The following is a 13,080-nucleotide window of genomic DNA, read 5'->3' on the forward strand; positions in this document are numbered from 1 at the left end:
AAATGAACTAGTTTTTAAATTAATAATTCCAGAAACAGAGATATTAATCTCTGAATTGTTTTGAATGCGATCATATATATGAATAAAAGCCCATGTCAATTACACTTTCATTATTACTGAGAGTCAACAAGTTTCATGATTATGGGACTCTGGACAGAGGGAATGAATACTATAGTTAAGATCCTCCTGATAAGATTTCCCTGAAAAAAGAGCTTAGAAATCTTACCACACTGAATAGCTGTGCTCCTTTGTTCTTGCAGAAATTTCCTGAAGGTCAGCTGCAGAATTCATAAGGTCTCATGTATGGATGATCATCCAGAACAAATATTTAAACTGAGTCCAAGAGGAAAATTAAAGCAAATTTTATCTCTGGAGCCCATCAAATCTATCCTGCACCAGAAAAAAAGCACTTCTGAATGTTATTCTGGAGTTTCCTCAAAGTAGTAGTAATCTTACAGAATGATTTTGCCATGTAGTAGATTAACCTGAGACTTATTTATTAATATATTGTAATAATATATATATTACTTTGTTATTACATCTTAATAGTATGATACTGCATGTTGTATATATGTTATATATGTGTTATTAATATAGTATGATATCGCATGTTATAAATATTGCTGTAAACAATAGTATTTATTTTTGTGTTATTTAATGTTGTTCAAATCTAAGCTTTTTATATAATTTCTTTTTCAGACTTATAAAAAAGAAAACATGCATTCCAAGTTTGCGATCTAGGTCTCCTTGAAGAATGGAGAGGCCCTTGCATCCATAAATATTTCACCTATCTTCCAGCTCTCTCCCAGGCACCTTTACAAGACAACTCATTCTCAAACAACCTATTTGTCTCCAGTGACAGCAAGGTGAGTACAAACAACCAGTTTAGCCTAGAAACCTAGCTTTTAGATGACTGAAGTTAGATATTGTGAAAACCTCCCCAGTCCGAAATGAAGATTTTTTTTTCTCCTTTCCCTGTAGTAGCTACATTTGTAACTATATAATGTAAGGCTGACAATGAGGATGCTGTGTTTGAAAACATTTCCCTTTTATGAGACAGTGTTTGCGTCAGAAGATTGAGTGGGGTTTTTTTGTCTGTTTTGTTTTTTGGGTTTTTGTTTGTTTGTTTGTTTTTAACAAGTATCACAAATTATCAATAATGAGTCAAAAAAATACAGAATAGATCTTCTTTATTTTTTTAACAGAGAAAGGCAGAAAAGTTACCATGCTGGGAACAATAACATGATTTGCAGATCTATATTGTTACTAACATTTGTATGTACACATCCATGCCAACTGGAGGGAGCTATCATGAACTTGCATGAAGACATGATCAAATTGTACACATTTAGACACTTGCCTCTTAGAGTGTCTAAATATACTTAGGCTGAGATTAATGGTTTCTTAGCAGAGAGGTTTCTTACCACTAGAGGGCTCAAAATTGCTGTGCGATTCTATGCATGAACACAACATAAACATATATATACTTATATACACAAGGTATGTACATCATTCATATGCGTGTGTTTTATTTGTGTGACACAGGTATAAGAACACATAGATGCACATACTTGCATTTTAATAGATGATCTATTTTTTCTTTTATTTTAAAGATTTCGATCATTAAAATGTAATTCAGATCCTAGAAAATTTTAATAAAACTGAAATTCACCAAATACAAGTGATATGCTTCTTTATTTTCATACAGTAATTGAAATTTTTAACTTCATTCTCAGGTTTTACTCAGAATGTTCATTTAATCAAGTTGGATGTTGAAAACAATCAGAATAAAATAATGTTCAAACTTCCATGACCAATGCCTGCTGTCATCATATGCTTTATTAAGATATTAATAACATGGACAGAGTTAATTCTTTCATAAATGACTTTCCAGAAAAAGTAACACAATGTTGCAGAATTGATCACATCAAGCACTTTTGCTTGATTATATGATTTATTCTCCTGGGAAATCTTAGAGATTCTAAATAAATAAAATGTTCATGGAATGCTGACTGTTTTCTTTCACTAAAGTGACAATTGCAATGATGAGAGAAATAGCTTTCAATCGGTTTTAGGTAATCCATTTGGTTATAATGCATAATCTTTGGAGATAGAGCAATTCAGTTCCCCCACATGATGACAATGCAATAATGAATAATTTACCTTCTAAGTCCAAAAGATAATTAACAAAAGTCAGACTTGAAAAATACAAAAGTTTGAGGTATTGATATTTTCTATACATTTGCAAAGTAATATTTATCTAAAAATCTGATTAACAAAGCAGTATTTCAAGAACAATGAAACTTCAGATTATAATGATTAAAAATAATGTATATTGTTGTAGAAATAGAAACACAAAATGTATCACATGTATCACATAATAAACAGTTTAAATAGCTTCTTCAGGATATTTGCATGCGTAGAAAATTGTGCAAGAAAAGAGAAGGTACTCTTTCTGCAACACCTCAGTGTTTTGATTAATCATAAAAAAATGTGTTGAATACAATCACATATATGAATAAAGACTACTCAAATGAATGAGCATTTGCATAACTGAACAAAATCTTTCAGGGTTTGATACAGAATAATATCTTTGAATTTGGCTGAACCATATGTGGCTACTGCCTAAACTGTGAGTACTACAGTTAGACACTAAAAACTGAAAAAAAATCCTTAACATATTAATTTCCTAGAATTATCATCTTCTATTGTTTTTTAAATTGTTAAAAGTTGTACCAAATATTTAATCTTTATAATATGTTAAATTCTTAAAGGAGCACAGTAAGTTAACTTGGGAGATAGGCAGGAGGAATTTACATTAAATAATACAGCATGCTGGAATGACTATTCTATTGCTATTTAAACTTAGCTAAACTTTTAAATTAGAGTCCCATTTCTGTAACACATTTACTTTAAAATGAAAAATATGTGGAACTAAGCAAAGATATTTTTGCTCTAAGAATTTAAATGCTTGCATATTTTGCTTAAAAAATTAGCTTTACTGATTGTGTATGATGTTAGATTATAATCATAATGTTTTAATGAAATCAATATCATCTTTTGTGCACTCTTTCTGTGTCTAATGCATTCTTAGCTTATCAGTTTGCTACTTTAACTTGGGAAATAACCTGACACACTAGATGACATATATTAAAAGTCGGGGTTTTGACTGAGTTGGCTGACATATTCATTACATCACCTTTAGTTCCAAAAGTAATCTCAAAATCAATAAAGCAGACTGGAATATGCTTAAATTACTTTTAGTAGACAAAAATTAAAAGTTTTATAAATTTAAACCACATTTTCTTAAGTGGAAGATCCATTTCCCTAATGACAGCCTACATATGTCAATAAATTTATACCGGGAATAAAGTTCTATCCAGGTGGAGTTGCATGTTCCATTAGGTTCTAAAGAAAAAGCATCCTTATCATATCACACCACTGTACAAATTGCTCTGGTGATTTCACACTTATATTATTGTCCTTGACATAAGAAGACCATGAAACTATTAGAGAGCATTCAGAAAAGGTTGACCAAGATGGTGAAAGCAGAGAGAAGCAGCCAGGGTCACTTGGTTTGTTGGAGCTTGGAGAAGAAAAGGCTGAGGGAAGTCCTCATCTCAGTCTTCAACTTCCTCAAGAAGAGCAATAGAGAGGAAGGTGCTGATCTCTTCTCCTTGGTGATTGGTGATAGGACATGAGGAAATGGAATGAAGCTCCATCAGGGGAAGTTCTGACCAGAACCAGATCAGGAAAAGGTGCTTCACTGAGAGGTTGGTCAGTCACTGGAAAATGGTTCCCAGAGAAATAGTCATGAAACCAAGTTTGGAGGAGCAGCTGGATGATGCAAATATTTATTAATAACAATAATATGGAAATAGCAGTAATTTTCACAAAGATCCTACATGTACATTGGGTAACATTGGGTACAAGGAACTGCAAACATGAATTTTCTTACAGGAGCAAGGACTGGAAATCAACTATATTGATGACTTTTTTTTACCACTTTCAAAGGAAGTGCATTATTTTTCATTTGTTGTCAACAGTTCCATTTTCAAGTGGAATGGGATATGACAGTTTTAATGAATCTTTTCTAAATTAGATAATATTTAGGTTTTAATCTCCACGTAACATCTACATGACAACATAATCTCACAAGTGAATGACAATCATATATTATTTCTATATCTGTAATATGAGTCTTCTAAAATATGAAATTTTATTCTTGCAAGTGCACTACAGATAAGAAAGTTGACAAGACTTTCCATTATTAAAATGTGATTTTTAGACCAGTAGTTGTTGTTAATCTATTCTTCTCCTCATCTTTGAATATATTCCATAATATCATTGCCATGACACACTATTGAGTTAAGAAATGCCAAATATTAACCAAACTTAAGTTGATGAACTAACAAATAGAAGCAGAAATTCTGAACACAGCTTTTTATAAACTTTATTTTAAAAAATCCAAACAGAAAAACAAAACCACGGTAAATATGGGGTTTAGGAGATTAAGACACTTTTCTATTAATACGTACAAAGATTTGAGTTCATTTCCATTTTAAATGCGTACTGACATGCATACCGAGTCGGGTAAACATGTAGGACAAGATCCCGGGGCTCAGGATTACAGGGATCTAACAGCAGTCAATCCAAAGCAATGACAGCATGCGACAGAGGCAGGAGGTCCGCTTATAAATACCTTTGTTGTGAGCCATGATGAATCTGCAAGCATTGTTGCTAATGCACTATGATCCTGTTTCTGGGTTTTTTTTGTAATTTGTGTTTTTTTTATTTCTCATCTCACTTGCAGTTACTCAGTTCTGCAGCAATTTTATTTTTACTGTTTTAACATATGATTTTTTTTCTGTCCTAGAGGAAACAACCTGAACCTCTAATGAATGAAAATAAAAAACCAAATATTTAGAAATTTTGAAACAGGAGTCCTCCTACTTGGCTAAAATATTACAACAAAAATAATCCAAAAAAATTGCACAGGAAAAACAATCAGGCATTTTTATAAATATAATGTGGAATTTCTAGAATACCTTATTTGAATCTGTTTATTATCAACATAACACATGGCTATGTAAAGATTTTCACCTTAACTTGTGATTTTAAATTATTGGAAACTGCATCCTTAGTCTTCATTTTTGCAACTGCCATATTATAAATAATATACCAGCTGTTATTTTGTTCATATATAGTTAATTAGAAATGAAAAAAATATATGTTCCTAAATACTCTTTTTATATATTCTTATTACATATCCATAAATATTTCTATGCAAAATTAATTCAAATTTCCCATCACTGGAATATGACAAGAATCTCGCTTATTGCAAGAATGCATTGCAGTCTATGTTAATATCTTTTATATAGTTTCTTTACTCTCTTCACTATTTTTCCCTGAAGTATTTTGTATTGACTGACTTAAACCCCCTTGAAATCAATAAAACAGTTTTCATCCAGTAGATCCATGGACTTCTATTTTCTAGAGCATATGAGTTGTTCCATTCACTTTGGTCATGCACCCACTAACAAACATAAATAGCCACCTCATAAGTCTAAGTGAAATATAAATCAAAATCTGTTCTATTTTTCAACTAGCATTGAAATAAGAAAGTGATTCTATATCTTGTAAGTGATTAAAGTAAAACTGGTCTCAAATTTTGGCACCTTTTCATGTTTCCAGTACTGCTTTCACTGAAACAAAATAAAGAGATGAATGGACCCCAAAAGTCATTAATAATCTGCTACCATTTCCTTCTGGCTCAAAATGGTAACTAAATAATTCAGATAGACTTGTACTACTGATGAGCTGTCTGTTTTAACCTCACTGCACTAAGGCACACCCTTTGTCTCAAATAGGCAGCATTATGCCTAATCCCTGTGCTTTTTCTGGGGCCAGATAGCCTTTGTGTGCAGCTGACACACATGTTTTCATGGCAAACTCAGGATACGTGCCAAATCATTCTGGCCAATTTATACTGGCAGTTAGTTTTAGCTGCTTACCCTCCCCCACCAGAAGGATATTTTGTAGTAATCAATTTCAAGTGGGTAGAAATAAAATGAAATCATTAAACATTGTTGATGAAGTGAAATAATTTCTTGAATAAGAAATTCTAAGGTATTTGCTAAATTTCAGGAAGAAATCTCATAAAGTTCCTAGTGTATTCTTAAAGGTAATAACTGTTTCCTAAAATCTTGCTGTGCTGAAGATTTAATTTGTAATATACTGGCATATACATTTTTTTATAGTAAGCATTTTAAAAGTGTTTTTAGAGACATCTAGGTCTCCATTTTAATAATATTAGGGACACTACTTTTATTGCCTTTCCATTGGCAAAATTTCTACCATTATAATAGTATTATACTTGTGAAATGTACTTCTGCTGGAATAGCCTATTATTTGGAAAATTGATAATAAATTATACAGGACAAAGTGGAGCTTCTTGATGGTTAACAGTAGGAGAGTTTACTAATACCATTTTACTAGGATATAGTTGTCTTTAATAATCTCAAGTAGTATACATTTTATTAGTGAGCAAATTGATCAAGCAACTCAAATATCGCTACATGATTTAATATAAATTTTGCTTACAATAGAAAAAAATCAGTGCCTTTGTCATTATTGTCTTCTTATTTTTTCTTTGTCTACTGTGCAACATGTTTACTTTTCCCCTTTCCACTCCTTTTCCAGGAAGATTTCTGATCTTCTTTACTAATATAACTTTTGTACATAAGTTGAACTATAGCAAAATTCTAAACAAATCCTGATTAAGGGCCGATATTGTAAGACTACATTATTCTAGAAAGGGCATCAAGTTTGACAACAGAATAAAAGAAACTAATTTTGCTGCTAATGTATCTTTTCCCTTACTTTATTTCTTGTAAAGTGCCAAAATTTCAAACAAATAAGACAGTTGGTGGTGGGTGGGCAAAATGACACATAAAATAATAATACTGTTAGAACAATTATAATGACAGATTGGAAATAGGTGTGCTGACTCCGTGAAAAATACACTGTTCACCATACTGTTAAAGGAACGCTGTTAAAGCCTCTGGCGTGATGGCTGGCTGAATTCAGTTTGTAGACGAGATGCTTTGTCAGTGTCTTTTTGTAAGATAGTACCAAAAAGTATACAATCAGTAACAATGTAAACTCACGAAGCTACACAAGGAGATCCTGCTACTTCTCACACATGATATTACATTGTTTCATTACAGTGGAATTACTCATAATTTATAGCAGTTTTAATCTCTGAATATCCATTTTTCTATTAAAACCAAAATAACACATAAAAAAAACCCAACCCCCCCCCCCAAAAAAAAAAAAAACCAAAAAACCACCCAAACCAAAATAATAATAATAAAAAAAAAAAAAAACCAACAAAACACAACCTAAAGAAAACAGAAGACACTACTATTTTTGGAAGGCAATTGAAATCTAGTCTTTATTTTTTTTTCATTCTGAGAAATGAAAGGTCTTTAAATTACTGTACATAAAGATCACCAAGGAGATGACTTTTTTCAGTAAGTGTTGAGCCACTGGAGTTTCAGATATCTGGATCCACAATGTCAATTCCTTGGGAGAGATGAAAATTACCTTGTCCTGAGGCTATCTTGTTTTCTACACTGAGATCTGGGTAAATCCCCAGGTAAACCCTTATAAATTTGATGTACAGATTCAGCAATGAATGACTCAGATCAATTCAATTCCTTATTCCTGAAGAAAAGTAAAAAAAAAAAGGATCTGTGGATTTTTATGAACTTTGTCAGAATAGGAGACAGGTGACCTCTCTGCTGAGAGAGAAGAAATGGACATTGATTTCATACAAACAATTCCTTCTTCCACCACCAGAAAAAGAATTTTAGCCAATATATTCACGTTATGATAAAGAATATGGTCACATTTTCACTGATTTTAAGTTATCATCCTTAGTTTCCCAGGAAAAAAGAAAGTTACTACACATCAATGATCTACAATATGAAAAGGTTTAGCAGTTGTGCATGCTGTTTTCAGTGAAGAGTATGACTATTAACACTTGGCTTTTAGTTCAGCAACCTATATAACATAATGCAGATAATAAGAGCAATGTAAATGTGGAAAACCAGATATAATTGGGTCATTTTCTGTCTAAGACACATTCAACATTTTTCCCAAATGCTGGGTTTGATTTTTTTCTGGTTAATATTGCTGGAATTTTGGAGAAGTTCCACTGAAATAAAAAAAAAAAAAAATATTTACTAATGAGCAAATTCTGCAGTATTTAAACAAGCAACAATTGGATAACCTAATCAACAATAATAATAATTTAACTGGTAGGTTATTGGAGAAAAAAAAAGTTTCATAAACAGAAGATGAATGCTAAACAATCTTCTGAGTTCATCACTAACTGTAATTTTAGTGAAGCCAAAGTTTACAGGAGTCACAGCAACCATCCAGTAATAAAAAGCTGCCAGTCCTTTGGACAAAGGTAGAATCTGTTTTCTTTTACCTAGTCAAGATGTTTAAGAGGTATTGTTTTTCATCTAATGATTATTGGACTCTGTCATATTTGCCATAAGGGGAAAAATGAACTCCTCTTTCTGTTAGTCAGATGAGAACTATCCATCACCTCTAAAAGAAACAGGAGATTGAGTCTTGTTCCATAAAGTAGACTTTATCAGACTAAGTGATGTTTACTAAAACTTCACCTGAATTATTATGCAGATTTCTATTTGTTAATATATATGCTTAATTTCTCCCAGTTCCTAATCCTTTTCAATTGTAAACATAGGTTCTATGTCTGTGGGAGAGATTAATTTGAATACTACCATCCACCAGCTGAGAATGATTTTAGAAATAAAGCTGGCAAATGGAATTTGTACATCATATCATCTCTGAACAATCTCTTACTGAAGTTACAGAATACATTATATGGTAGGATAGGACTGATACAGACAGGAAAGAAAACAAGATCCTACAGCTGTTTGAAAAACCTCTGGTCAGGTATGTCAGTCTGGAGCTGGCTGAAAACATAAAAGATGAACAACAGATTACAGACTTGGAAAAAGAGGAAAACTCTACTAATATACACTTTTTTATATTTTCCATCAGTACTTTCTGCACAGATATTACAATAGAGAGAGAGCACGGTGATATTAGCATAGGCGATTACAACTATTTTCACTCACGCTTCAGACCATGAACAATGCAGGGCAGTTGCCTGCATTTTGCTAAAAGCTGTTCCTTTCACTGCCCCAACCCATGACAAAGACCCAGCTTGCTTTAAACTCCAAGTGACCTCTGCCACTAGAGGGCTGCACTTAATGTGATATTCCTCTTCATTATCACTGCTCCAAGCAATTAAATAAGGAGAAAAAAAAGTGCATATTCTGAAGTATAGCTGTAATAATTGAAACTTTCCTTAATACTAAATCGGTATTTGTTGAAATGTTGATTACGAGCAGCTATCTGCTTAGTTAAGTAGAACTGTTACTAAGAAACCAGCTGAGAGGCTAGTTACTCAGCTAAAGTTAACTTCTTCAAAAATAAGCCTTTTTTTAAACTATAAAAAAAACTTCTAAAACTACTAGAAAAGTTGAAAAAGCTTGTCTAAGTGGGATGGGAGATAATGTAGAGGGAAATCATTAAACAAAAGGCATTCTGTAGAGACGAGGGGAGGCACTTGTGAAACAGCTGTCAGTAAAGAAACAGGCTAACACAGGACAGACATCTGCTGAGTCTGAGGAAATTAGGTTTCAGGATTACCACTTTTCCTCTAAGCTTATGGAAGCTAGATACACAAACAACATAGACGCTCATCACGTTAAAACCTTTTTTTATTCTACACTTTAATATTTTTTTGTTATGATGAAACAATACTTTTGTTTCAAGAATGCAATCAAGTAAATGCTTTATAAGCTAATTGGAGATCCCAAAGGGAGGACTTGCAGGTGCTGAATCCAATCAGATCTGTCACATAATTAAAATTGGTGCAGGGGACACAGTAAAACAGATGTGGTCTAAAAACCAGAGAATTGTTTGTTTCAATGTTGCTACAGATGAATGGGACATAGTCAGTGAGATAAAGAGAGCAGTGTTATAATTTATCCAGTTCCACTGCGGAAATTGACTCAAGATGGCTTAATTCAAACATCGTGGTTTTTATTTTTATCTTCAAAAGTTACTGCAAGACATTTGCTTGGTTTACAAATAAAGAGAGGCCTCTTAGGACTGATGATCCTACAAACTGGACCTGAGATTTACAAGTCGGGCTGTGCTCTTTCTGGCTCAAATACCAATAAAATTCTTTGGCTGTAACTTAGTAAAGAAAATGGAAGATAAAGAACCAGTCCCCAGTTTGCTGTACCATAATTGTGTCAGCAACTGCCAAGGTAACAGAAGCCTAGAATTTTATTTCAGACAGTAAACTAAGCAAATATGAGTCAGAGTATCTTAGATACAAGGGGTATATGATGAGTAAGAAAGTTCCATTTTTATACAATCATTTTTCTGACCATATATGCTATCAAATTTTTACTGAATCTGCTGCATCTATTTCATCTGCTGGCAAGAAGGATACATATCACATTCCTGGGACACAGTTCCCAAAGAAGTCATTGGAAGTTTCCTATGTACAGTGCTGGATTGAGTTCTTAATTTGTGAATGCATGTGGGCAGGAGCCTGTTTAGATGTTAGCATGTGCACGGTTTAATACCCTATAATGCATTACCTATCTGACTTGTAATTTATAAGCAGAGGTGATGTGCTATATATTATATATGATGTGTGTATTTTAAGTATTAAAAATGGTTTGGGGCAGTATTAATGGTAAGTGATTACTAAAACTAAAGCTGTCTCCCAGGGAGCTTAGAATGGAAATTGGATTTCATCCACTAACAGCCAGGTTTTAAGCTCGTGTATTAGGAGGAATCGAGTCAGCAGCCATGCCGTGCATACACACACATCAATACGAATTTAGCACAGAGCGTGGTGTAACGCAATAAACAAACGTCCCTAAATTTTGTACGGAATTGATGCTCCAGTACTGAGCACTACCGTCACAGTTATAGAAGTTTGAGACATTTTTCAAAGGAAAAAAGTCAATAAACAGCAGAGTCAAATACTAAAAATGCTTTCCTGCTGCACAGACAATTTCCCGAGCCATGCCTCCCTATCCCCCCGAATCTAACAACGTTTTAGTATTCCGCCTGAATAATTTGAGATTTGTAAGCAGAAATAACCTTCGCCGCAGTGAAATATCTTTAAATTGTCTACGAAATATTTAGGTAAGCAACGCCGCTTTGCGTCGCACAGCTCCGGTTAGACCGGCTGTCACAGCGTAACAATAATATCTTTATTAATTTCTTTACAAGCCTGCGCGATGCAGCCCGGCGCGTCCACGGCTCCAGCGCGGAGCGGCAGCGCTGCCCCCCGCCCGCGGTGGCCGGCGGGGACCGAGCGGGGACGGAGGAAGGAAGGGCCGCGGCCGCACCGCCCGTGTCGCACCGCGCCGCGCCGCGCCGCGCGAGTGGTGCAGCCAGCCTCGGCGAGGACATGTCCCCGCTATCCCACCGCCTCCTCGGGCGATCTCAGCCGTCCTCCCACGCAGCTGCGGGCCTGTGAGGCGCAGCGCGTAACCCAGGTGACGCCGCATCACGGCGGGGACCCTCCCGAGGCGGCAGCCGGCCCCCGCGCACACCCGCCCCGCCGCCGCCCCCGCCGCAGAGGTTAAACCGCCCCCGCCTCCCCTCAACGGCTCTGCCAGCGGCGGCCCGGCATTGGCGAGACGCTTCAATCCCAGCCTCTCTCTCTTTTGTTCCGATTGGCCTCATCTCCCGCTTGTCTCCGATGGAAACCCCGCCCATCTGTTTTATCATCCCCCCCCCCCCATCGCCCCCCCCCCTCCACCTGCCCTCGTACACCCCCGTCCTTGTGCCCCCTCCCATGGTTCTAACCTATCCTGCCTTTAGGATTTTTGCGGTGCAGTTGAAGGTGGCGGCCCCAGCCAGGCACCCGCGGTGCCGGGGCTAGAGTCGAGGAGTGCCGCGCCACCCCGGCAGCGATCCCCCTCTCCACCCCCGTGCACACGAGCCCGACAGCGAGGGAGGGCACGGGAGCCCGGGAGCGGCGGGCAGCTGAGCCGCAGCGTCAGGCGCGGCACTAGGGCGGGCAGGGGCGGAAGGGGGCTCAGAAACAGCGTGAATCATCTCCCACTCTCTCCCTCGCCCACCATTTACACCGCTCGCTCCCTCCTTCTCCCCCTCCCTTCTTCCCTCCCTCCCTTCCCACCGATTCTGTCTCACTCGTTCTCTCTCCCCTCCTCTCCCACTCACTCTCTCCCCTCCTCTTCTCTCCCACTCACTCTGTCCTCTCCTCCTCCTGTCTCACTCTTTTCATTCTTTCCCCTCCTCTCCTCTCCCCCTTTCTTTTCCCTCTCTCGCCCCCCTCGTTCCCCTATCTCCCTTCTCCTCATCTCCTGACACTGCACTGCAGCTGCTCCTCCAGTCCAGTCCTGCCCGCTTCCCTCCCTCCTTTCCCTTCCCTCCCCCCGGGTGCCAGATAAACAAGGCGCGCAGCATCCTCGACAATCCCGATCTTAGCTCTACATTTTCGAAAAGGACAAGAGAACGGGACAAGCCCCCTCCCCTCCTCCTCCTCCTCCTCCTCCTCCACCCCTTTCCTTCTCCTCCTCCTCCTCCTCCTCCTCCCCCCTTCCCTCCCTGCCCCCCCACCAGAGAAGGGAAGAGACAATTCTCCTCCGAGCAGCAGCAAACATGATGGCGGCAGCTCCCATCCAGCAGAACGGGACCCACACCGGGGTTCCCATAGACCTGGACCCGCCGGACTCCCGGAAAAGACCGCTTGAAGCCCCCCCTGAAGCCGGCAGCACCAAGAGGACCAACACGGGCGGTGGGTATATCCTCTGTCACCTCCCTCCCACCCCCACCCCCCCCCCCGCCCTACCCACCCACCTCTCCGCTTTCCTACCTGCCTGCCTGCCTGCCTGCCTCTTCCAACCCCCCACCCACCACCCCCCCCCCCCCGCCCAAAGATTCCCATTTCTCTAATGTTATCATTCATCAAAATGG

At 37.5% G+C, this 13,080-nt stretch overlaps 1 protein-coding gene across 2 annotated transcripts in view; it reads left to right on the forward strand.

The window, feature by feature from the left end:
* Positions 1 to 12,723: 12,723 nt before the first annotated feature.
* Positions 12,724 to 13,080, forward strand: part of NOVA1 (NOVA alternative splicing regulator 1) — a 142,299-nt gene continuing 141,942 nt past the window's right edge. For both annotated transcript variants that reach the window (XM_053945584.1, XM_053945585.1), the window contains exon 1: positions 12,724 to 12,901. In XM_053945584.1, the coding sequence (XP_053801559.1) occupies positions 12,766 to 12,901 (136 nt within the window). In that variant the 5' untranslated portion in view covers positions 12,724 to 12,765. The remainder of the gene's footprint in view (positions 12,902 to 13,080) is intronic.

Source organism: Vidua chalybeata, chromosome 6 (assembly GCF_026979565.1).
Source record: "Vidua chalybeata isolate OUT-0048 chromosome 6, bVidCha1 merged haplotype, whole genome shotgun sequence".
Lineage (NCBI taxonomy): Eukaryota > Metazoa > Chordata > Aves > Passeriformes > Viduidae > Vidua > Vidua chalybeata.